Source organism: Acipenser ruthenus, chromosome 20 (genome assembly GCF_902713425.1).
Source record: "Acipenser ruthenus chromosome 20, fAciRut3.2 maternal haplotype, whole genome shotgun sequence".
In the NCBI taxonomy this organism is placed as follows: domain Eukaryota; kingdom Metazoa; phylum Chordata; class Actinopteri; order Acipenseriformes; family Acipenseridae; genus Acipenser; species Acipenser ruthenus.
Genome location: NC_081208.1, coordinates 108390 through 132864, shown reverse-complemented (window position 1 = coordinate 132864; position 24475 = coordinate 108390). Strand labels below are relative to the sequence as shown.

Here is a 24475-nt window from a genome sequence, read left to right as displayed (position 1 = left end):
TCGGAGTGGAGCGGGGAGCAGCAGGAGAAGGGGCTGCCACAGTGAGGTTTCTTCAGTTTGGCTGTGTGAAGTGCCGTTGGCTCAGATCCACGAAGCTGGAGTCAGTCCGGGGGAGCTTATTGATTTCATTTGTAATCTGATGCTTTTGGGTTAACAGCCTGTTATTATACGAGGCAGGCCCAGCTAAATTACTACCCAGAGAACTGCTGCTGCTGTATTACAAAGCCCAGCTGTTAAAATCGACTGCACCACGATCCCAAAAGAAACAAAAAATACATATTTGAAATTAACTTCATTATATTTAATTAAAACACAGGCAGATACGATTAATCAATTAACAGTAAAGCAAATTTTGCTAGATTAAAACCCACCTGTTATTTTGATTGTATTTTACATGTGGGGCGTGCGTATTAATGGTGTAACTGAGTCCGTGGCTTTGTAACTTGAATACAGCTGGATCTGTAGAGCTGACAGCAGGTCGCTGGAGCTAACAGGACAGTGCGAGACTCTGGAGAATGACTGACAGAGAGCAAGCGGACTCATCCCAGGGCTTAAAGGGATGAGCTTCCAAGATGCACTGAGCTTGAGGGACCTACATCTGTTTAGCCTGGAAGAAAGAAGAATTAAAGGGAGGGAGACCTGGAGGAGCCTTTAAGATCTTAACAAGGAGTTTACAAAGTTCTCCTTAGCCACAGCACAGCACAGAGCCTGGGACCAGAGAGACACACAGACTTAGATCGGACAAGACAGTTCTTTACACAGAGAGTGGTGAGGGGATGAGATACCAAGGGTTAGGCAGGCATTGTAAAGAACAGGAAGGCATAGTGAAACACATTAATAGGTATGGCTGCACGGTGAGCCTGCAGTGTGAAAAGTAACCACGGGAAATGCATGGGGGAACTGCAAAGATACTGTGCACAAATACTGCACTAAACAAGTATAGGGCAGCCTGTGCTGCAGAACAGCCTCTATAAATACTGAGAGTGAGGGGAACTGTTCTCAGACCTGCCCAGTCATACGAGTGTAATGGAGTGATGAGGATCCACATTACCCTTCAGTCCAGCCTTCTTTTATATCACTGTCGAAGAGAAAACGTCATCGCTGGCCCTAGTGATGCATCTTTATAGAGTGACTTTACACTTCTCTCTCCCCGTTAAGTTTAACGCAAGGTTTATGAAAAAAAAACTTTATTAAATTTGCAATGTTGCAGGTTATTAATTTTGTATAACCAAATGAATTCATTAAAAAAAAAAAAAAAAAATTGATAAATTATTCAGATTTTTTTTTTTTTGCAGGGTTGGAAGGGGAGCGGAGGGTTGTTCAGAACTGGATAATTAAAATTCATAACTTCCTTTATTAACTGTGCCCTTGCTATTGAAGCATGTCGTAGCCTGTACGAGACTTGCAAGGGAATAGTTATTTAAAACCTCCCTCTGTACTGGTAGAGCAGGTAAAGAGACACCCTAACCCTAACCCTACCCCTAACCCTACCCCTAACCCACCTGTGGGGTTACCTGGTCATGGTGTCGAGGCTGAATCACTGAGATCCTTTAAGACCCCACTTGACAGCGTTTGGAGATCAGTCAGTCTCTCGGAAGCGGTCGAGCTCTGAGGGGCTGAACGGACTCCTCTCGTTCGTATATTTTGTTCTTATGTAATAGCATAGTGCAAGGGTTCTTAAAACGAGGCCTCGCGAAGTCACCCCATCACAGGCAAACCCTGTAAGGCGTTATATTATCTTCATGCCGATCCTGTGTGTGGGTTCTTTTTAAGTTTCTATTGAATAGTTACAGGGTGGCGAGCGGGGCTGCTGTCTTCTGTCAGTGAGGGGCGGCTGGCTGCTCAGAGGACCGCTGTGTTTCAAGGAAATGAATGGAAAATGAACAGCAGTTAGCCGTGATACAAAGGGGGCTTTTCAGAAGAGTGAGTGCTCAGAAACCACGCAGAGCCTTTATTAGGTTTAATTAAGGACCTTCGATTGAGTCCGTGTGATTCAGTCAGTTGGAATGGGTCCCTGAATGCTGCTGGAGGTCTGCAAGTCAAGGCAGGGTGTTGAGGAGCGCTGCTTCGTTCAAGATACCGTGTCAGACAATAGAGGAGCCTGAAACGCTGCTTTTTAATGGACACACACGGGGCGTCATTCCGGCAACAAAGCCTGTCAGGGCCCGGAGTGCCAGCTTCTGAGCGGCCTTATCGGGCTGGACAAAGGGAGCGATCGATAGGGATGTGAGTGGCGTTTATCAGCAGCCCCTGCGGGCTCCGTCTCTTTCAAACAGCCTGCCTCTGTCCTCCTCACTGCCTTGCAGGATGTCACCTCGCACAGTGATGTTTGGCCTGAGAAAAAAAAAAACAAAGAAAGAAAAAAAATGGGGGAAATTAAAAATGAAAGATTAACCTTTATAAAAGTTTATGTTTTTTTTTTTTCCCCCATGCTTTTCCCACGGTTATACTGCATTTACCACAGTTTACCCTGGTTTGCCATGTTTATTAACATGCTTTACCAGACGTCTCTGTGCTTCCCTATGCTTTACCAGACCTCTCTGTGCTTCCCTATGCTTTACTAGACCTCTCTGTGCTTTACAATGCTTCCCTATGCTTTACCAGACCTCTCTGTGCTTTACAATGCTTCCCTATGCTTTACCAGACCTCTCTGTGCTTTACAATGCTTCCCTATGCTTTACCAGACCTCTCTGTGCTTTACAATGCTTCCCTATGCTTTACCAGACCTCGCTGTGCTTTACAATGCTTCCCTATGCTTTACCAGACCTCTCTGTGCTTTACAATGCTTCCCTATGCTTTACCACACCTCTCTGTGCTTTACAATGCTTCCCTATGCTTTACCACACCTCTCTGTGCTTTACAATGCTTCCCTGTGCTTTACCAGACCTCTCTGTGTTTTACAATGCTTCCCTATGCTTTACCAGACCTCTCTGTGCTTTATTACACTTTGCTGTGCTGTTGCTGTGGGGAAACCTTTATAAGGGAATGGCAACCTCAACTCTTTCCAGTGTTTTTACTTCCTGCAATATGCATTGTCATCTCTGTGCAATACGATACCTTTGTAACAGAAGCACAACACTGCCAACGATGCAGCAAATGCTATACGGCCAGTGATCCTAGACCAGCACCCTGCATGGGCTGCTTCATGCCTCTGAGATGCAAAACATACCACATGCAACAGAGACAGTGTGAGCATGCTGGCAATGTGTGAGCGCTTTCCTGGTTCGCGAGGGCTTGAGCTCTGTTAAATGGTGCGAACGGGTGTTCATTTGCTGCTCTCTGTAGCAATCCTTACACCCTGAGATTCAATTTCAATTCTCTGCACTGAGGCGTCGGTCGGGCAGGCTGCTGTTAAACTTTATGTCGCTTGAAGATGGTTTTTTTTCAAGACTGAGGAAACCTTTGTGATGCTGTTCTGAAGGCGCTTTCTTCCTTTTTCCTCAAGTCAAAGTGTAATGAAGCACAGTGAAAGCTTGTTAAGCTAAGAGGGTTATTTAGCAGGGTCTGTTTATTAACATGCATTACCATACCCCTCTATGCTTTGCAATGCTTTCACTGGGCTTTCTCACACGCTGCCCAGGATGGAAATGAGACTCCTAAACTTGAGAGGGCATCAGTCAGAGGATAACGAGGGTGTCTTCATGAAAGAAAGAATCGTGGACTCCGACGTTGATAAGAAGCAGCCCTGCGGAGTTGCGCAGGAATAACGTCTCGTGAGGAAATGAAGCCTGGGTTCCAGCAGCGCTGCCAGTATGCGCTGCAAAGTGTTCAGACAGATGAGTCAGGGAGCTGCAACTCATCTGCAGCTTCCCTCTGGGTCACGGGTAAAAAAATAAATAAATAAAAAAATCTAAATAAAACAACATTAAAAACAAATTAGAAGCAATTCACTCGGGAGACGTGTTGTGAGCAGCATAGAAATACAGGAGAGAGGGGGAGTGTGGGGGAGGGAGGGAGAGAGGGAGTGTGGGGGAGAGGGAGAGAGGGGGAGTGTGGGGGAGGGAGGGAGGGAGGGAGGGAGGGAGAGAGGGGGAGAGAGGGAGGGAGGGAGAGAGGTAGAGTGAGGGGGAGAGAGGGAGAGAGGGAGTTGGAGAAAGGGAGAGTGTGGGGGAGAGAGGGAGAGTGGGAGTTGGAGAGGGAGAGGGTGAGTGTGGGAGAGAACCACTCGGACACCTTAAAAGAATTGTAATGAAGCAGGTTGTGTAGTTACTGTGTTACTGCAGTGGAGCTACCGTGTCAGCAGACACCAGCGTTACCAGCGGCTTGTATTGACTTACTCTATCCTGTCACATAGTTTACCTTCAGAGAGAACGAAGACTGTTACTCGACTAGTGATAGGGAAGGAAGTTAAACAAACAAACACAAATTGCATTGAAAGCGGTTTCATATTTAATAGACTAAATAGAATCAAATATGTCAGCTTTAGTCATTTGGGAAAATGAGGCAATTTGCAGGTTGTTTGAAGCGATTCTTATTAACATTTGTTCATTTCTTTACCTAGGATAAGACATCAAAAAAATATATATATCTATAAATAAAGAAAAGTGAATGAATTCAAACTAAATGAAAAGCAATTTCCAGTAATCTCATGTAAGCATTAGTAGTTTCCAAGTTAATTGTTTTATTTAGGGTGAGTAATACAATTATAATAATAATTAGTAACTAATCAGCTTTGCCGAGCGCTTTCTCTGTCTGTGGCTCTGAAATAAACACACTGGGATTGTGTTTGCTGTTTCGCAGGAGCGAGGCTCAGCACAGTGCAGGAAACGTATTGCTGTTGAGTAGCCTGTTCACAGTGACTAAATATTCAAGCAGGGGCTCCCGAGTGGTGCATCTGGTAAAGGCGCTCCTGCGTGGAGTGCAGGATGCACTCTACAGCCTGGAGGTCGCCGGTTCGAGTCCAGGCTATTCCACAGCTGCCCGTGGAGCTCCCAGGGGGCGGCGCACAATTGGAAGAGCGCCACCCGGGGGGAGGGAGGGTTAGGTCGGCCAGGGTGTCCTCGGCTCACCGCGCACCAGCGCCCCCTGTGGTCTGCCCGGAGCTGCGTTGTCCTCCGACGCTGCACCTCTGAGGTGGCTGCACGGTGAGTCTGCAGTGTGAAAAGGAACCACTAGGTAATTAGAGAAACACTCAAGGTAAAGTGTTAACCCAAAAACAACTAATAAAGTGCCAGTGAGCAAGGGCAAGCTTCTCGCTGAGTTCAGCAAAGCAAAGCCTGAAGGGAGCCCCTCTGGGACTGCCTGGAGAAACTGCTCTGATCGACCGTTCAATCGAATCACCTGGAATAGAAAAAAACAACCAAACAGAGAATAACACATTTCAGCGGTTCCGCTCCGTGCGTTTCAATGTAATTGTGCTTGTAATGATAAATGATTTGTGTTATGAATCCCAGAAAGACTTCTTCCTGCATCCCCGGCTGTAAGGGGAGTTGGAACAGTTATGCTCGTCTTTTAAAATCCTCGCCCATTAGTCAATACATTAAAGGCTAATTGATTGTTTTCTGCTCCTCTGGGTCTCTTAGGAGAACCAGATGCAGGTGGTATGTAAGTGGATTGCTACTGTCTGAATCTCAGAAGAGACGAAAGAGAAACAAGCCTGAAAAAAACTGAGCAAAACAACTTTGCTTCAAACTGAAAGAGACATATTGAATGCGGATTTAATGATCCCTCCCCACAGAGCTACAGGTATAAACGAGAGGTTAACCCTACACTCCCCTCCCCATGCTGAGCTGCAGAATAACACAGCAGCCCTTAAAGTGAAAGCACAGCAAAGTGTCATAAAGCACAGTGAAAGCAGGGCAAAGCATAGGGAAGCATTGCAAAGCACAGAGAGGTCACACAGCCATCCACACTGCCCAACCAGAACACCACACAGCCATCCACACTGCCATAGAGAACACCACACAGCCATCCACACTGCCCAACCAGAACACCACACAGCCATCCACACTGCCATAGAGAACACCACACAGCCATCCACACTGCCCAACCAGAACACCACACAGCCATCCACACTGCCATAGAGAACACCACACAGCCATCCACACTGCCCAACCAGAACACCACACAGCCATCCACACTGCCCAACCAGAACACCACACAGCCATCCACACTGCCCAACCAGAACACCACACAGCCATCCACACTGCCCAACCAGAACACCACACAGCCATCCACACTGCCCAACCAGAACACCACACAGCCATCCACACTGCCCAACCAGAACACCACACAGCCATCCACACTGCCCAACCAGAACACCACACAGCCATCCACACTGCCATAGAGAACACCACACAGCCATCCACACTGCCCAACCAGAACACCACACAGCCATCCACACTGCCATAGAGAACACCACACAGCCATCCACACTGCCCAACCAGAACACCACACAGCCATCCACACTGCCCAACCAGAACACCACACAGCCATCCACACTGCCCAACCAGAACACCACACAGCCATCCACACTGCCCAACCAGAACACCACACAGCCATCCACACTGCCCAACCAGAACACCACACAGCCATCCACACTGCCCAACCAGAACACCACACAGCCATCCACACTGCCCAACCAGAACACCACACAGCCATCCACACTGCCATAGAGAACATCACACAGCCATCCACACTGCCATAGAGAACACCACACAGTCATCCACACTGCCCAACCAGAACACCACACAGCCACCCACACTGCCCAACCAGAACACCACACAGCCATCCACACTGCCCAACCAGAACACCACACAGTCATCCACACTGCCCAACCAGAACACCACACAGCCATCCACACTGCCCAACCAGAACACCACACAGCCATCCACACTGCCCAACCAGAACACCACACAGCCATCCACACTGCCCAACCAGAACACCACACAGTCATCCACACTGCCCAACCAGAACACCACACAGCCATCCACACTGCCCAACCAGAACACCACACAGCCATCCACACTGCCCAACCAGAACACCACACAGCCATCCACACTGCCCAACCAGAACACCACACAGCCATCCACACTGCCCAACCAGAACACCACACAGCCATCCACACTGCCCAACCAGAACACCACACAGCCATCCACACTGCCCAACCAGAACACCACACAGCCACTCACACTGCCATAGAGAACACCACACAGCCATGCAATCCATAAATACACACTGTGTGGTGTCTGTGTTTCTTTACTCTGCCCTATGCCCTCCCTCTGCTTTACAAGCCCACTGGAAGTGATAGGCCAAGTCATTTGCAATTCTCACATCAGGCTGATTACAGCGTTTGCTAATCAGAGCTGGAAACTTAATTTGTTTGCTGGTAATTTGCTTGCCTGCCAGGTGCAGAGATGGAAATAAAAGGGCTTTCCCACCTGCAGTTCATTCCCCTTTTCATCCAACTCAAAAACCCCTTTTCATCCAACTCGTCCCCCTGTTTAATATAGAGGGAGGGAGGGAGGGAGGGGGGTACTGTTTAATATAGAGGCAGGGAGGGGGGTCCTGTTTAATATAGAGGCAGGGAGGGGGGTCCTGTTTAATATAGAGGCAGGGAGGGAGGGGGTCCTGTTTAATATAGAGGGAGGAGGGACATTGTTTAGTATTGAGATGTGTTTTCTCTGTATATATTTTAGTTGTTTATGTCATGTATGTGCTCTGGCAACACTGTTATTTTTATTGTCATGCCAATAAAGCCAATTTGAATTTGAGAGAGGGAGAAAGAAAGAGAGAGAGAGCGAGAGAGAGGAGAGAGAGAGAGACAGAGAGAGACAGTGAAGGAGGTGTCTGGATGAATAAAGGGTGAGGAGGAGAGATTAGCATTTGAATATCTCAGCCATTAAAATTGAATTATCACCCCCATTATGCAGGTTAAAGAAATACTGGTGGGAGAAGCAGAGCGAGATGGAGAGAGGAGATCTGAGTGCAAGGAAAAGGCCAGCTGAATATTCAAGACATTAAACATGAATCTTCTGCACTGTCTCTGGAGTTCAGAGAGGGGGAGAGAGAAAGAGAGAGAGGGGGAAAGAACGAGAGGGGATAGAGAGAGAGGGGGAGGAAAAGAACGAGAGGGGATAGAGAGAGAGAGAGGGGGAGGAAAAAACAAGAAGGGGAGAGAGAGAAAGAAAGAGAGAGAGAGAGAGAGAGAGGGGGGAGGAAAAGAACAAGAGAGGATAGAGAGGGGGGGGGGGGGAGTAGGACTAAACACTGAGAATTTCCAGTCGCTCGGCCGAGCCTGAGATTATTGCTTTTCAATTACTTCCTTGCACTTAGTCACTTTGCTGCTGGCTGTGTGTGTTTGGGCTGTGTTATTTTCTCCATCAATTTGGAGACTCCTGACTTAACAAAAGGGAATGAAGATTTGCAACTGCGTTTTACCAACAGAAGGGCATATTTTAAAAGCGATTAATTATACTCTCTGAACAGCCTCCCTCTGCTCTGTGCTGGTGGAGCAGATAAAGAGAAAGGGAGGCTCTTATACTCTCTGAACAGCCTCCCTCTGCTCTGTGCGGGTAGAGCAGAGAGAGAGAAAGGGAGGCTCTTATATTCTCTGAACAGCCTCCCTCTGCTCTGTGCGGGTAGAGCAGAGAAAGAGAAAGAGAGGCTCTTATACTCTCTGAACAGCCTCCCTCTGCTCTGTGCGGGTAGAGCAGAGAAAGAGAAAGGGAGGCTCTTCTACTCTCTGAACAGCCTCCCTCTGCTCTGTTCGGGTAGAGCAGAGAAAGAGAAAGGGAGGCTCTTATACTCTCTGAACAGCCTCCCTCTGCTCTGTGCGGGTAGAGCAGATAAAGAGAAAGATGAGTCTGTTACATTTCAGAGCAGGGCAATGTTTTAAAAATTATAAAACAAAATGTTACAACCAAGCTGAATTAATATCGAATAAAACATATCATTAAAATAACAAGTTACCTCAATAAAAAGCTCAGCAAATATAATTAGAGTGTTTGGAATTTCTTAAGCAGGCAGCGTCACCAGCCCTAACGAACGGTATAAATCCTCTGAAACGAGGTCGAGCGACGGGTTTACGAGCGTGTCATTCCGCGGAGCACAGAAACCCTCGTAAAAAAAGAGGGGAGAACTTTAACGACGGTCTTCAAACCAAGCAAAAGTGTTTTTTTTTTCATTTTTACAAGGAGTTCATCACTCAACGCGCTGCATTGTGTAGTGCTGCATGAACCGATGATTCCAGCATTCAGACAACAACTAATGATGTAGATCACTTCAAATCCAGAGAAAACAACGCAAGACAGATTGTAAGACCGGTTTTTAAAAGTGCCAGGTCTGCTCTCTGTAATTGGCAGCATGTTATAGTATTGAGCGTGGGTGTTGTTTCTGTACTCTGTGTGTGTGTGTAACTCCACTGGTCAGTGCTGTGTGTGTGTGTGTGTGTGTGTAACTCCACTGGTCAGTGCTGTGTGTGTGTGTGTGTGTAACTCCACTGGTCAGTGCTGTGTGTGTGTATAACTCCACTGGTCAGTGCTGTGTGTGTGTGTGTGTATAACTCCACTGGTCAGTGCTGTGTGTGTGTGTGTGTATAACTCCACTGGTCAGTGCTGTGTGTGTGTGTGTGTGTGTGTAACTCCACTGGTCAGTGCTGTGTGTGTGTGTGTGTGTGTATAACTCCACTGGTCAGTGCTGTGTGTGTGTGTGTGTGTGTGTGTGTAACTCCACTGGTCAGTGCTGTGTGTGTGTGTGTGTGTGTATAACTCCACTGGTCAGTGCTGTGTGTGTGTGTGTGTGTAACTCCACTGGTCAGTGCTGTGTGTGTGTGTGTAACTCCACTGGTCAGTGCTGTGTGTGTGTGTGTGTGTGTGTAACTCCACTGGTCAGTGCTGTGTGTGTGTGTGTGTGTGTGTAACTCCACTGGTCAGTGCTGTGTGTGTGTGTGTGTGTGTGTGTGTAACTCCACTGGTCAGTGCTCTGTGTGTGTGTGTGTGTGTGTGTGTAACTCCACTGGTCAGTGCTGTGTGTGTGTGTGTGTGTGTGTGTGTGTAACTCCACTGGTCAGTGCTGTGTGTGTGTGTGTGTGTGTGTGTGTGTGTGTAACTCCACTGGTCAGTGCTGTGTGTGTGTGTGTGTGTGTAACTCCACTGGTCAGTGCTGTGTGTGTGTGTGTAACTCCACTGGTCAGTGCTGTGTGTGTGTGTATAACTCCACTGGTCAGTGCTGTGTGTGTGTGTGTGTGTGTAACTCCACTGGTCAGTGCTGTGTGTGTGTGTGTGTGTGTGTGTAACTCCACTGGTCAGTGCTGTGTGTGTGTGTGTGTGTGTGTGTAACTCCACTGGTCAGTGCTGTGTGTGTGTGTGTGTGTGTGTGTAACTCCACTGGTCAGTGCTGTGTGTGTGTGTGTGTGTGTGTGTAACTCCACTGGTCAGTGCTGTGTGTGTGTGTGTGTGTGTGTGTAACTCCACTGGTCAGTGCTGTGTGTGTGTGTGTGTGTGTGTAACTCCACTGGTCAGTGCTGTGTGTGTGTGTGTGTGTGTGTGTGTGTGTGTGTGTAACTCCACTGGTCAGTGCTGTGTGTGTGTGTGTGTGTGTGTGTGTGTGTGTGTAACTCCACTGGTCAGTGCTGTGTGTGTGTGTGTGTGTGTGTGTGTAACTCCACTGGTCAGTGCTGTGTGTGTGTGTGTGTGTGTGTAACTCCACTGGTCAGTGCTGTGTGTGTGTGTGTGTGTGTGTGTAACTCCACTGGTCAGTGCTGTGTGTGTGTGTGTGTGTGTGTGTGTGTGTGTGTAACTCCACTGGTCAGTGCTGTGTGTGTGTGTGTGTGTGTGTGTGTGTGTGTGTGTGTAACTCCACTGGTCAGTGCTGTGTGTGTGTGTGTGTGTGTGTGTGTGTGTGTGTAACTCCACTGGTCAGTGCTGTGTGTGTGTGTGTGTGTGTGTGTGTGTGTGTGTGTGTAACTCCACTGGTCAGTGCTGTGTGTGTGTGTGTGTGTGTGTGTGTGTGTGTGTAACTCCACTGGTCAGTGCTGAGTGTTTCTCCACTCTTCTGCAGGCTTGTATCATGCATGGTGTTGGGGAAACATAATGTCAGAGATTCACTGATGCCTTCACACTGTGGCTGTGTTGTCCCAAGCCTTAATGGCTCGAGATTACATCCTTCCTTTAGGTTTCTTTGAAGGGGGGGGGAGAGCATTAAAACAAGAAAGGAGAGGAATGAAAAGCCTTCGTCTGTTTTTATTTCAGTACAGGGAGGAATCAATGGCCAAGGTCATTTAAAATGCCGACAGTCGCTTTACGAATAACAGCCCCTAATGAAAAGATCCCCCACAAGCTTTATGGACCCGAAAAGCTCCCCAAGCAGACGCCACGTTCACACATAAAAGAAACCGAGCAGAACCGTCAGCAGCACTTTCCTGCTTTCTCTCTTTTTATGGAGTTGCGACTTTGTGTGCCAGCACAGCCACTGAACTGGGCTAAGCGCTGGCAACACTGTGCTTAAGAGAGGAAGAAAAAAGACTGTAGAAGGGTTTAGCATGTTTGTGTTCATCTGAGCTAGCCAGTAAAACACAGGGGGATGGGGGTAGCGATGTGGGGAGAGGTTACGACCGGCGTGAGGTGTTTACTGGCAGTAAACGTTTCTCGCATTACATTTTCAGTGCAGGGGGGTTTAACGTGGCATTAACTTTCACTGGGAGCCTGTTTAAAACGAAGGCCTTACTAATAAGCTGCGGTCTGTTCATTAGCCATTGTGGGAGAGGTGCAGGGCCACAGAAGACACTTCAAACGCTCAGTATGATGAGGGACATGCTGTGAGAGAAGTGACACAGAGACTTGGGGAGCTAAACGCTTTGTTGAGAAGTCTTTATCTCTGTCTCGACACCGACTATCCCTTTGGTTTACAAGGTGGTGTTTTTTGTAGTTGGATTATCAGAAGAATTTAGCAGGTAATGAAATGAGAGCTAAGAAAAGGTTGGTTATTTTTGATAACCTGAAAAAAAACCCTGACCCTGACCCTGACCCTGACCCTCACCCTCACCCTCACCCTCACCCTCACCCTCACCCTGACCCTGACCCTGACCCTGACCCTGACCCTCACCCTCACCCTCACCCTCACCCTCACCCTCACCCTCACCCTCACCCTCACCCTCACCCTCACCCTCACCCTCACCCTCACCATGACCCTGACCCTGACCCTGATCCTTTGTGAATAGGGTGCAATGTTGAATATCAGGGTCATCACTGCCTGCCTCTGTAGGTTTGGAATTGATTACCAGCTGGGAGAGAGCCATGCAGGATGCAAAAGAAAAGAGACCATGCTTCCTTTAGCAGGGCAGAGTTTACATGGACCCGGCATTGCTCTGCTCGCTGCTGCCACAGTCTTCATGATTTCAGCCATAGATCTCAACAAGGTGTCTGTGTGTGAATCTGTGCTGCCTCTGCCCTGGGTCTGTCCTGTCTCTCTCTCTCTCTGTCCTGTCTCTGTGTCTCTGTGCTGTCTCTGCCCTGGGTCTGTGCCTTCTCTTTCTTTCTCTCTCTCTCTCTCTCTCTCTCTCTCTTGCTGAGGATTGTGGGATTGTGGGAGGAGCTTGCGGAGAGGCGGTAGCGTTTGAACGCTGGTGCGGTAGGAGAGTGTTTTCGCTACTATATTTTTTGCAAATTTATATATTTAATTGTTAATTGTTTAGTTTGTTTATATATCTTTGTTTCGTTGCTTTGTTTGTACTTTACCGTTTATAGAGTAGTGTGTGTGTGTGTGTAGGTCCCGTTATGGGATCTCACTCTGGAGGGCTGGGGGCTCTCAGCCGCCGACACGGGGTCAGCTGCTTGCCCGATGCCGGCGTGTCGGTGGAGGAGTGCCTGCTGGCAGTGGGAGAGGTGGTCGGGTGTGAAAATATAATATCGGCATCCCGTATGAATAAAAGGTTTGTCGTGTTTTTAAAAGAGGTATCGCTGGTCAATCAGCTAGTGGAGGAAGGTTTTTCAGTGAAAGGAGATTTTATTCAAGTATCCCCCTTAGTAACCCCTGTTACCAAGGTAATCATGTCTAATGTGCCGCCATTTTTAAAAAACGAGACCTTGGCAAATGAACTTGCCCGATATGGCAAACTGGTGTCCCCAATTAAAAATATACCATTAGGGTGCAGAAATGCAAATGTTAAGCACGTCCTGTCTTTTCGGAGACAGGCGTTTTTGCTGCTGAATAACCCGGGGGAGGTGATTGATGTTGCTTGGAGCTTCAGTGTGGAAGGGACGGGCTGCGTAGTGTTTGTCAGCTCGGATACAATGCGGTGTTTTAACTGTGGGGAACAGGGACACCAGAGGAGAGCCTGCCCGAGAAAAAACAAAGATGAGGAAAGGCAGGAGCAGGGTACTGATGGCAGGGAGGAGGCTGGGGATGTTGGGGGTGAGCGGGAGGATGAGGCTGCTCCCCCGTTGCAGCGCCAGCCGGAGTCTGCAGAGACCAGGGAGCCGCCGATCGGGATGAAGCCGCCCACACCACAGCCGAGGCTGAAGAGACTCAGCCACGGTCCGTCACAAAATAAAACTACCGAAAATGATGAGGGTTTTGTGATGGTAGCTAAAAAAAGACTTAAAAAACAAAAAAACAAAGAAGTTGCAGATCTGCCTAACAGCGAGCGGGGGACGGAGCAGAGCCCCGAGCCTGTGCTGGAGGGGAGCCTGCAGTCTCAGGCAGGGGGGTCTGTCCCTCCTGATATGGAGGGAGAGGGGAGCGGCACGGCGACGGGCTTACAACCCGGCGCGGTGCAGCGCTCTTCTCTCTCTGAACCCCAGCAAGCGGAGGCAGAGGCAGCGGTGACGGCTGTGGCTGTGCTGGGAGGAGGAGAGGAGAGCGGCGCTGCAGAGGCGGAGAGAGCCGCGGAGGAGAAGGCAGCCGTGGACGGCGGAGCAGACAGCGAGGACGGAGCAGAGGAAATGGAGGGGGAGCTCTCTGACTCCTCGCTTATCTCTGACATCCCCGATAGCCAACCCGTTAACAGGGGAAAAAAAATCTATACCCTAGATGAATTTAAACAGTTTATGGAGAGTACAAAAGGGAAAAGGGGAGTTGAAATTGAAAACTTCTTCCCAGATCTGAGATTATTCCTCCACTCAGCACACATCGTCACACGAAAGGCAACATTAGAGGAGTTTGACCAGCAAAAAAGGTACCGTCTTAAAAAATATGTTCAAATAATTAAGAAAAAGATCGCTAATGTTGCCAAATAATAATTTTAAAAATGGATACTTCTTTTAAGAATTTTTTTATTGTTGCTTGTTTTACTCTGTCAGTTTTTTTTTTTTTTTTTAGCCGCTATGGAAAAGTGCGTTTTTATTTCTTTTAACGTGAATGGCTGCAGACAGTCTTTTAAAAGAGCGCAGCTGTGTGAGTTTTTAGAGCAGAAGCGGGCGGGGGTCGCGCTGCTGCAGGAGACGCACTCAGACAGGGAGAATGAGGCGGCGTGGCTGGCAGAGTGGAGGGGGCCGTGTGTGCTGAGCCACGGCTCAAGCACCAGTGCAGGAGTGGCAATTTTATTTAAGCCCAGCCTAGGAGCAACAATTTTAGATATTGAAGAAATTGAAAAGGGGAGGTTATTAAAAGTGAGAGCAAGGTTGGGTGGCACTGTATTTGTTTTTATTAATATTTATGCACCAAATAAAGGAAGGGAACGCATTTTAATTTTTAATAAATTAAAGCAAGCTCTTTTAAATATTGATAATGATGATGTGGTGGTGGTGGGAGGAGATTTTAATTGCACTATTGATTTTACAATGGATAGAAATAATGAGGAACCCAATCCCCAATCCTCAAGTGAATTAGCTGCAGTTTTTCAGTTCAGTGGCCTGGTTGATGTCTGGAGGTGTCTGCACCCCAATGCAAGACAGTACACCTGGTCTCATTGTCGCGCACAACAAATATATAGAGCCAGGTTAGACCGCTTCTACACATCACACACACAATTGAATAAATTCATTAAAGCCAATATCATCCCCAGTAGCCTCTCTGACCACCACTGCCTGTTAGTTACAGTAATACTCACCACTGATTCTCACAGCACCTCCTACTGGCATTTTAATTTAAAGCTATTACAGGACACACTTTTTGTAAAACAATTTAATGATTTTTGGAACATTTGGAAAAAAGAAAAAACAAATTATAAAAATATTAGGCAGTGGTGGGACATTGGCAAAACGCAGATTAAAATCTTTTGCCAGCAGTACACACTCAATTCAACCGGGTCACTGAACGCAGCAGTGAGAGAGCTGGAGTTGAAAATTCTCCAGTTAGAGAGCAGCCTGGACACAGACCACCAGGAACAGACCCTGCAAACGCTGAGGGAGCAGAAACACATGCTGGGCAGCCTGCTGAAGGAAAGAGTGAAGGGGGCGCTGGTGCGCTCTCGCTTCATGGAGCTTAAAGACATGGACACCCCCTCCAGTTTCTTTTTTGGCTTGGAGAGGAGGAGAGCAGACAGCCGGAAGATGCACTGCGTCCGGACGCCTTGCGGCAGGGAGCTGTACAGCCGGGAGGAGATCAGCAGGGAGGCAGTAAAATTCTATTCTGAACTATACAGCAAAGAGCCTTGTGAGCAGAAGGATACAGACCTGCTGCTCCAGGATTTGCCCACCCTGAGCGAGGAAGAACAGAACCAATTGGACAAGCCACTAACATATCAGGAGCTGACCACTGCTGTTACACAGCTTTCAAATGGAAAAGCTCCTGGCATTGATGGACTGCCCACTGAATTTTTTAAAAATTTCTGGACTGTGATTGGTGAGGACTTTTTGCAGGTGCTGGGAGAGAGCCTCCGAGATAAAGAACTGCCCCTCAGCTGCAGGAGGGCAGTAATCACACTACTGCCCAAGAAAGGAGACCTGTGTTTACTCAAAAACTGGAGACCTGTATCGCTTTTATGTTCTGATTTTAAAATTATTTCAAAATGTCTGGCCAATAGACTAAAAATGTGTATAGGAGCTGTAATACACATGGACCAAACTTACTGCATACCGGGACGTTCCATTTTTGATAATTTGTTTTTAATTCGAGACTTTTTATCAATGGCTAAGACATGTGATTTGAATGTTGGGCTGGTTTCTTTAGATCAGGAGAAAGCGTTTGACAGAGTCGACCACACATACCTTTTTAAAACCCTGGAAGCCTTCGGGTTTGGCCCTGTTTTTATTTCTTATATCCAGCTTTTATATTGGAATGTTTTTAGCATTTTAAAGATTAACAATGGGCTGAGTCAGCCCTTCCCAGTGTGCAGGGGTATTAGGCAGGGCTGCTCCCTGTCTGGAATGCTTTATTCACTGGCCATAGAGCCCCTGCTGCACCTGCTGAGGGGCCGGCTGGTTGGCTGGGCAGTGCCCTCCTCACCCTCCTCTGTCGCAGTGAAGGTGTCCGCTTATGCAGACGATGTGAACGTGTTTGTGTGCAGTGACGGAGACATCAAGGCACTACAGCAGAGCCTGCACACATTCCAAAGAGCCTCTACAGCAAGAGTTAACTGGGCAAAGTGTGACACCTTCCTGTCAGGCAGTTGGCATGATTGCACCCCCCCTGTCCTGCCTGAGGCGCTGAGGTGGGACAGGACAGGTATAAAAGTGCTGGGGGTGTTTTTTGGAGTGGAGATATATATGCAGAAAAATTGGGAGGGCCTAGTGGACAGGGTGAGGGGGCGGCTGCAGAGATGGAGGGGACTGCTGGCCCAGCTGTCCTTTAGGGGAAGGGTCCTGGTGATTAATAATCTGGTGGCCTCCATGCTGTGGCACAGGCTGGTGTGTCTGGACCCTCCCCGGGGCATGGTGCAGGAGATCCAAAGAATACTGCTGGAGTTTTTCTGGAGCGGGAGACATTGGCTGAGGCCAGCGGTCCTGTATCTCCCCACTGATGAAGGGGGGCAGGGGTTGGTCTGCATTGCCAGCAGGGTGGCGGCCTTCAGACTGCAGGCGGTTCAGAGGCTCCTGTACGCTGGGGAGGAGGCTCATTGGAAGAGGCTAGCTTGTTTTTTCCTCAGCAGAGTAGGGGGGCTGGGGATAGACAAACACCTGTTTTTAATTGAGAGTGCCAGACTAGCTAAAGTAGGTCTCTCTTCTTTTTACTTGAGTGTTTTAGATGCCTGGAGGACAGTGAGGGTGGCGAGAGATGAGGGGTCCCTGACAGGCAGGGTCCTGTTGGAGGAGCCCCTATTTTTCAATCCGCTCTTCCCTGTACGTTTCTTTCAGTCAATGACGCTCTGTGCCAGCTTTGTGAGGGCAGGAGTGACCAGGCTGAGACATCTTATCAACTTTGAGCTCTCCTGCTGGCTGACTGCTACACAGCTGTCTGGGCGGCTGGGCTGGCACTCCGAGAGACTGGCAGAGAAAATGGTCAGTGAACTGAGAAGTTGTCTTTCCCCCGAGCTCAGGGAGGCTGTGAGAGAGGAGATGTCCAGCGGCACAGGGCAGAGACAAGACTTCATCTTTCCAGGGCTGCTAGTGTGTCCAGCAGTAGGTGAAGGAGAGGAGGGTGTAGGAAACGAGGGAATGTTATTAAACCTAGACATAGTTAAAGATCTAACTCTTCATACAGCAGAGAGTAAGAAGATCTACCAAATTTGTGTGAAGGCATCACATTCCCACCAGTTGAGGGGGTTGGTGGATTCAAGATGGAGGGCATGTCTGGAGGTAAAGGAGGGGTGCAGGCCAGTATGGAGGGTGCTGTATAAACTGCCCCTCACCAAGAGAGCGGGGGACCTGCAGTGGAGGATCCTGCACTGTATTGTGTCCACCGGCAGGTTTCTCCACAGAGTCGATGCTAGCATTAGCTCAGAGTGCTGTTTCTGCTCTGCAGAGGAAACAGTGTTTCACATGTATAGTGAGTGTGTCAGGCTAGGACCACTCTTCCATCTCCTACAGGAGCTCCTGCAGGGCCTAGGCGAGGAGTTCACAAAAGAGCTTTTTATCTTTGGGGTTCCCTACAGTTTTAAAAAGAGAAACAGGTGTGTTTTAATTAATTTTATAATGGGTCAGGCAAAATTGGCCATTTTAAAATCCAGAAAGAACAGTATCTCTGGCGCCGGGCTGACTGATGTTGTGTTGCAGTTCAGGGTTTTGGTGGTCAGCCGGATAAGAGTGGATTATGAATTTTTTAAACTAAATAATAACCCGGAGGACTTCCAGGAGAGGTGGTGTGTGGGAGACGCCTTGTGTGCGGTGAGTGAGGAGGGGGAGCTCCAGTTTTTGTTCTAGTTTTAATTTTATTTTTTATTGTTTTACAGTGTTTTTATTAATTTTGGCTTTAATCTGTTTTTAACAGAAAGAAAACACTGTGTTTTTTTAATTGATTTTTTATGATCCTTTTATATTGGTAAAATCTATTTTTAAGGAGAACATGATGTATTTTAGGATTTTTTAATATTGCTAAATCTTAATTTTGTTATGTTTTACCTTTATTGAGTTTTAATGGATTTTATTTGGAATGTTAAATAAAGGATCTTAAAAGTCAAAGTCTCTCTCTCTCTCCTGTCTCTGTGTGCTGTCTCTCTCTCTCTGTCTCTGTGTCTCTGTGCTGGCTCTGCGCTGGCTGTCCCTCGGCGCTGTGTCCCTCTAGCAGTGTGTCTCACAGGTGATGGATGTCCCCCTCTCACAGTGTGTTACTCCGCAGCGCTCTCCATTGGTCACCGCTGCCAAGTGATTAATGACCCGCCGGGAAGCAAAGTGACCAAATCCCCTCTCCAGTGCTGCTTACACCTGATAATATATCGCTGGTGAATGTGGGTCACCTTCCCTCCCTCCCTCCCTCCCTCTCTCTCTCTCTTTCTCCTTCCCTTGCTCCATTCACCTCTCTACTGTCCCTCCCTCTCACCCGCATCTGTTTCGTTGGTTTCCGTGTTGGAGCTGCTGCTTTTGAAAGGGGGTGTTCGAGGAGAGCTCTAAATTTAGATGCCGTGCATGCAGAGTAATGCCAGCAGCACTTTGGCATCGCGCTGCATGCAGAGTGGGCTGCAGGACGGGTCATGCTTTTGTTTCTAATTCTGTCTCTTTGTGAATTCCGTGCCAGGTGGAGAGGGAGGGATGGCACTGGCATTGCCCAGCCTCCGAGCTGCGTTTCTCACTACGGTACTAAGCAGGGCGAAGCAAGCCTGGCAGCTCCAGTTCTAGTGAATCAGCATCTCAGCCCATTGACTTGAACAGAGAGGCGAGGGCTGAATGCGAACCGCACGACTTAGCATTCAGCTAGAGAGCAAGCTGTGCAGTCGGGTCCTGTGCTGGTGTCAGTGTTGCTAACTCATCGGCCGCTAGGAGGAGATTCATTACACAGTCAGCTCCATTCCATTGCAGGACTTCATTCCAACCAACTCTTTATTGATTTCCTGTACCTGCCCCAGCTGAAGAGCAGTCTCATTATTCAGGGGACGTGGTTGGAGCGAAGTCCTGCACTGCATTAGAGTGAGCTGGAATGGACTGACACTCACCCCTGTGAGGCAGCATCCCTTACAAACTACAGAAAGCTACAATGATACTGAGACCCCTACTCCTCAGAATTGGAGTCCACCCCTGTGTTGACAATGTGTTGGCAGTGAAGTGGCTTGGTATATCTCCCCATGCTGATCCTGAGATGGTTTATCTTGAGATCTTACGCACACACTCGCACGCACGCACGCACGCACGCACGCACGCACACACACACAGACACACACACACACATGCACACACACACACACGCACACTCTCTCACACACACACACACACGCACACACACACTCTGACACACACAGACACACGCACACACGCACACTCTCACACACACACACACACGCGCACACACACTCTGACACACACACACACACGCACACACACACACACACACACACACACACACACACACATTCTGAATTTAAGTTTATTTTAGTATTCATCATGATTTCAAACAGGGTGAACTTAAAGAAAGAAAGTGAGAACCACAAAAGAAAAAAAAGGAAATGAACTGAAAATCAATGTTTGCTGTCTGCTCTGTGTGTTTCCGAGCTGTTCCTTTGAAGCCTGAGCTGAAATTGCAATAGCCAGTGAATGCAGGGCTGGGTAATTGATAACAGTGTGCTATCCTTCACCTCATGCGCTGCCTGGAGACCAGAACGCAGAGCTGGCTGCCAGGAACTGTCTCTGACATGCCGGAGTGCAGCCCAGCGCTTGCGTGTGCGATCCAGGGTTTGGATTTGATTCAGAGACAGAACGCTGGGGCAGTTTAACCATTGAGAGTCTCCTCCTAGGGGCTGAGGAGTTAGCAATACTCTCATCAGCGTCAGACCCGACCTCAGGGCTTGCTCTCTAGTTGAATGCTAAGGCGGCTGTCTGTCTTTGAACCATATGGCTGCCGTTTCGCGTCCAGCCTTCCCATTTAATTCAGCGGGCCAAGATGCCACTTCATTAGAGCTGTCCTTGGAATGAACTTGCTACCCCACATTTTCAATAATCCCCTCATTTTGATTGGAAGGGGTTTACAGTCTCACTCCTCGTTGTGTTTTGTTAATAATCAGTGCCTGAATAATGTTTGATGCCATGACGCCTTCGGTTGAAACTCTAATGGGTTCGAGAAGGTGCCCTGCCAAAACTGAATAAAACATACATGCATTATAAAATAAATGCATAGAGGGGTGGCTTAATGTGTTACAAGTATGCTAGCAGTGACTGAAGGGGATCTCATGAACATAAAAAGCAGCCACTCTGGGTTATTTTATTGAAGTCTTTGTGTTTTTCTAAAAGGCATGGCAGATTCTGAGATTCATTCATTCTGAGGCAGTGTACTGATCTGCCATTCAAAGTGAACTTGAAAGCTCAGCACACGATCCCAGGGTCTCCGGTAATGCTAGCGGAAGGAAGTGCTTTTTCTAAACACGTTTAAAATATATAATAATGGACGCTTTGTCAGAACGTTTTTTTGTTTTGTTTCTTCCTCAACTCGATTTCCTTTTAGTCTTACTGCAGTCTTGGCGCCCAGCGAGCTGGCGGTGAACTTCCAGAAGTAGTAATGCTGTTAAAAACCACGACAAGCAAGGCTCCACATTATGAAAGGCAGATAAACCAAAGAGGAGGTATTCCCTGAGAGGCAGGCTTTGACGCACAGTGAGAGGATTGAAGATGTGGGTTTGAACAGTGGTGGAGGCTCTAATTAAAAGGGGCTGTCAGAGGCAGTGCTGCAGCGAGGCTGCCTGTACCCCCCCCCCTCCCCCCGTCCCCCTCCTCACCCCCCTTCCCTCCCTCTCCTCCCGTCCCCCCATCCCCTCTCCTCCCCTCCACTCCCCTCTGCTCCCCCTCCCTTCCCCTCCACTCCCCTCTCCTCTCCCCTCCTCTCCTCTCCTCTCATCTCCCCTCTCCTCTCCCCTCCTCTCCTCTCCTCTCATCTCCCCTCCTCTCATCTCCCCTCCTCCCCCCTCCCTTCCCCTCCACTCCCCTCTCCTCTCGTCTCCTCTCCTCCTTCCATCACTGTCTTCCTTGGGGGCTCATCCAGAGAAATGATTGATGAGCAACAGCAAGACAAACAAGACAAATGCACAGAAAGAAAGAGCAGGATTGATGCACAATGTTATTAAAAGTGCATGTGTGTGTGTGCGTGTGTGTGTGCGTGTGTGTGTGTGTGTGCGTGTGTGTGTGTGTGTGTGCGTGTGTGTGTGCGTGTGTGTGAGTGTGTGTGTGTGTATAATATAAGTATTTACAAGAGTTTGTCAAGAGATAGCCCTTATAAAAGTTTCCCACGGTAAAAGCACACAGCAAAGTGTAATAAAGCACAGTGACAGCATTGTAAAGCACAGAGAGGTATGATAAAGCATAGGGAAGCATTGTAAAGCACAGAGAGGTATGATAAAGCATAGGGAAGCATTGTAAAGCACAGAGAGTTCTGGTAAAGCATAGGGAAGCATGGTAAAGCACAGAGAGGTCTGGTAAAGCATAGGGAAGCATTGTAAAGCACAGAGAGGTCTGGTAAAGCATAGGGAAGCATTGTAAAGCACAGAGAGGTCTGGTAAAGCACAGGGAAGCATTGTAAAGCACAGAGAGGTCTGGTAATGCATAGGGAAGCATTGTAAAGCACAGAGAGGTCTGGTAAAGCATAGGGAAGCATTGTAAAGCACAGAGAGGTCTGGTAAAGCATAGGGAAGCATTGTAAAGCACAGAGAGGTCTGGTAAAGCATAGGGAAGCATTGTAAAGCACAGAGAGGTCTGGTAAAGCATAGGGAAGCATTGTAAAGCACAGAGAGGTCTGGTAAAGCATAGGGAAGCATTGTAAAGCACAGAGAAGTCTGGTAAAGCATATTAAAAACATGGCAGACCATGGTAAACTGTGGTAAATGCAGAGTATAACCTCAGGGGTGAAATCTGCAGAAACACTGTGATAACCTTCTCTAAGCGCTGGCCACGCTGTATTAAGCTGTAATGTGTGTGTGTGTGCTGCACAGTGCAGTCAGGACTATATTAAGCTGTAATGTGTGTGTGTGTGCTGCACAGTGCAGTCAGGACTATATTAAGCTGTAATGTGTGTGTGTGTGCTGCACAGTGCAGTCAGGACTATATTAAGCTGTAATGTGTGTGTGTGTGCTGCACAGTGCAGTCAGGACTCAGAGTGCTGCTGGTGAAGCATATTTAATAAACACTTTCTGATAAGCTGTCTCTACCTGTTCAACACTTAATACGGCTGAAACACTAAAAGAATAATGAATAAACTCGGTGAGAAACGTTTCTCTCTGAATGCGCTGCCGAAACGCTTGTCATGGAAAGTCTCTTTCAGTATTTCTGGTTTCTGTTGAGTTCAAAGCTTCTGTCGCTCTTCCTTGTCCCCTCTCCTCTCTGGAATTCTCTGGAATTCTGAAAGAGTCCTCCTGTTTCTTCAGTCTCTCGACTAATCGGGAGGTGTAGTCTTACATGACCCAGCATGGGGCGAAGAAACTCACTAACACTTCTCTCCCTCTCTCCCTCTCTCTCCCTCCCTCTCTCTCTCCCTCTCCCTCCCTTTCTCTCCCTCCCTCCCTCTCCCTCTCTCTCCCTCTCTCTCTCCCTCCCTCTCTCTCTCCCTCTCTCTCCCTCTCTCTCTCCCTCCCTCTCTCTCTCCCTCTCCCTCCCTTTCTCTCCCTCCCTCCCTCTCTCCCTCTCTCCCTCTCTCCCTCTCTCTCTCTCTCTCTCTCTCTCTCTCTCCCTCTCTCCCTCCCTCCCTCTCAATCAGGCCGCAGAATGGATCGATGATCCTCTACAACAGAAAGAAGGTGAAGTATCGAAAGGACGGCTACTGCTGGAAGAAAAGGAAAGATGGGAAGACTACGCGTGAGGACCACATGAAGCTCAAGGTGCAGGGAGTGGAGGTAGGACCCAGGGCCCCTTTGCTCAGCTTGTGTGTGACTGGCTGTGGTTTGGGGGGGGTGGTGGGGAGGGTCTGCCAGTTATCCAGTAGAGGTAAGAACCAGGGGCTGTTTACTTACAAGCGCTGCGAAACAGAGACCACAGCAACTTCGAGGACCTGGCATTACATGGACTTTATTGGCGTCACCTGTTTGGCCCGAGGAGTTTGAGGGGAAAAGAAACCGAGACGGGCTTCTCTGTGCTGTGCATGCGGTTGGAAACGGTTCTGTACACTCTCGCTGTGTTTTGACGTGTCTGCAAAGCGCCTGGGATTACGAAAGCGCTGCTTGCTGCGTGGAAGACAGCTGTGGGCGTTTGAGACTGCAGCCTCCCAGAGCAAGCTAGGCAGGACACAGGCATGGCTGCCCTCAGAAAGGTTTGCAGCTGTAGTTCTGCACTGTATTGTTAGTTATACTGTATGCATTTCCCGTAGTTTACCCACGTTTATTACCATGCTTTCTCGTACCTCGCTGTTCTTGACAAGGCCTGCCTGTGCTTTGCCGTGCTTTGCGCGTGTGTGGGTGTGCGCTGAGCACCAGTATATGAGCTCAGACCAGCGGTAGAGCTTGGAGCTCCACTGCTTGCAAACCTTGAGTTCCCAGAACTGGAACAGGGGCTGTGTGACGGCATTAGTGCTTAACAGGCAAGCTGACACTGCCCCATCATTTCAGGAGGTGCTCGGCAGAGGAGCGGATCAATGCATTCCTTCCCTCACAGACAGGGGGACACGGGGGGGGGAGAGGCGATTGACAGACCCCCCCAGAACTTTCTGACACTTGGGTGGCTTTTCATCTCACACCCCAATGCAGTCCTGCCGTGCAAGGGACTCGAGACAAGCCTGCCCTGAACTGTCCCAACCTGTCCTAGTGTACACGGAGTCATGTGGTCACCCTATTATTATTATTATTATTATTTATTTCTTAGCAGACGCCCTTATCCAGGGCGACTTACAATTGTTACAAGATATCACATTATTTCACATTATACAGATATCACATTATTTTTACATACAATTACCATTTATACAGTTGGGTTTTTTACTGGAGCATCTAGGTAAAGTACCTTGCTCAAGGGTACAACAGCAGTGCCCCCCACTGGGGATTGAACCCACAACCCTCTGGTCAAGAGTCCAGAGCCCTAACCACTACTCTACACTGCTGCCC

General features: G+C 48.3%; 1 protein-coding gene across 1 annotated transcript in view; it reads left to right on the top strand.

Annotated features, from left to right (window-relative positions):
- The window catches only part of LOC131696843 (calmodulin-binding transcription activator 1), a gene marked incomplete at its 3' end in the record, with an annotated part of 106082 nt that extends 82807 nt beyond the window's left edge, over positions 1–23275 (top strand). The window contains 1 exon segment of the mRNA XM_058992934.1: positions 23140–23275. Within this exon segment, the coding sequence (XP_058848917.1) occupies positions 23140–23275 (136 nt within the window).
- Between the last annotated feature and the right edge of the window lie 1200 nt (positions 23276–24475).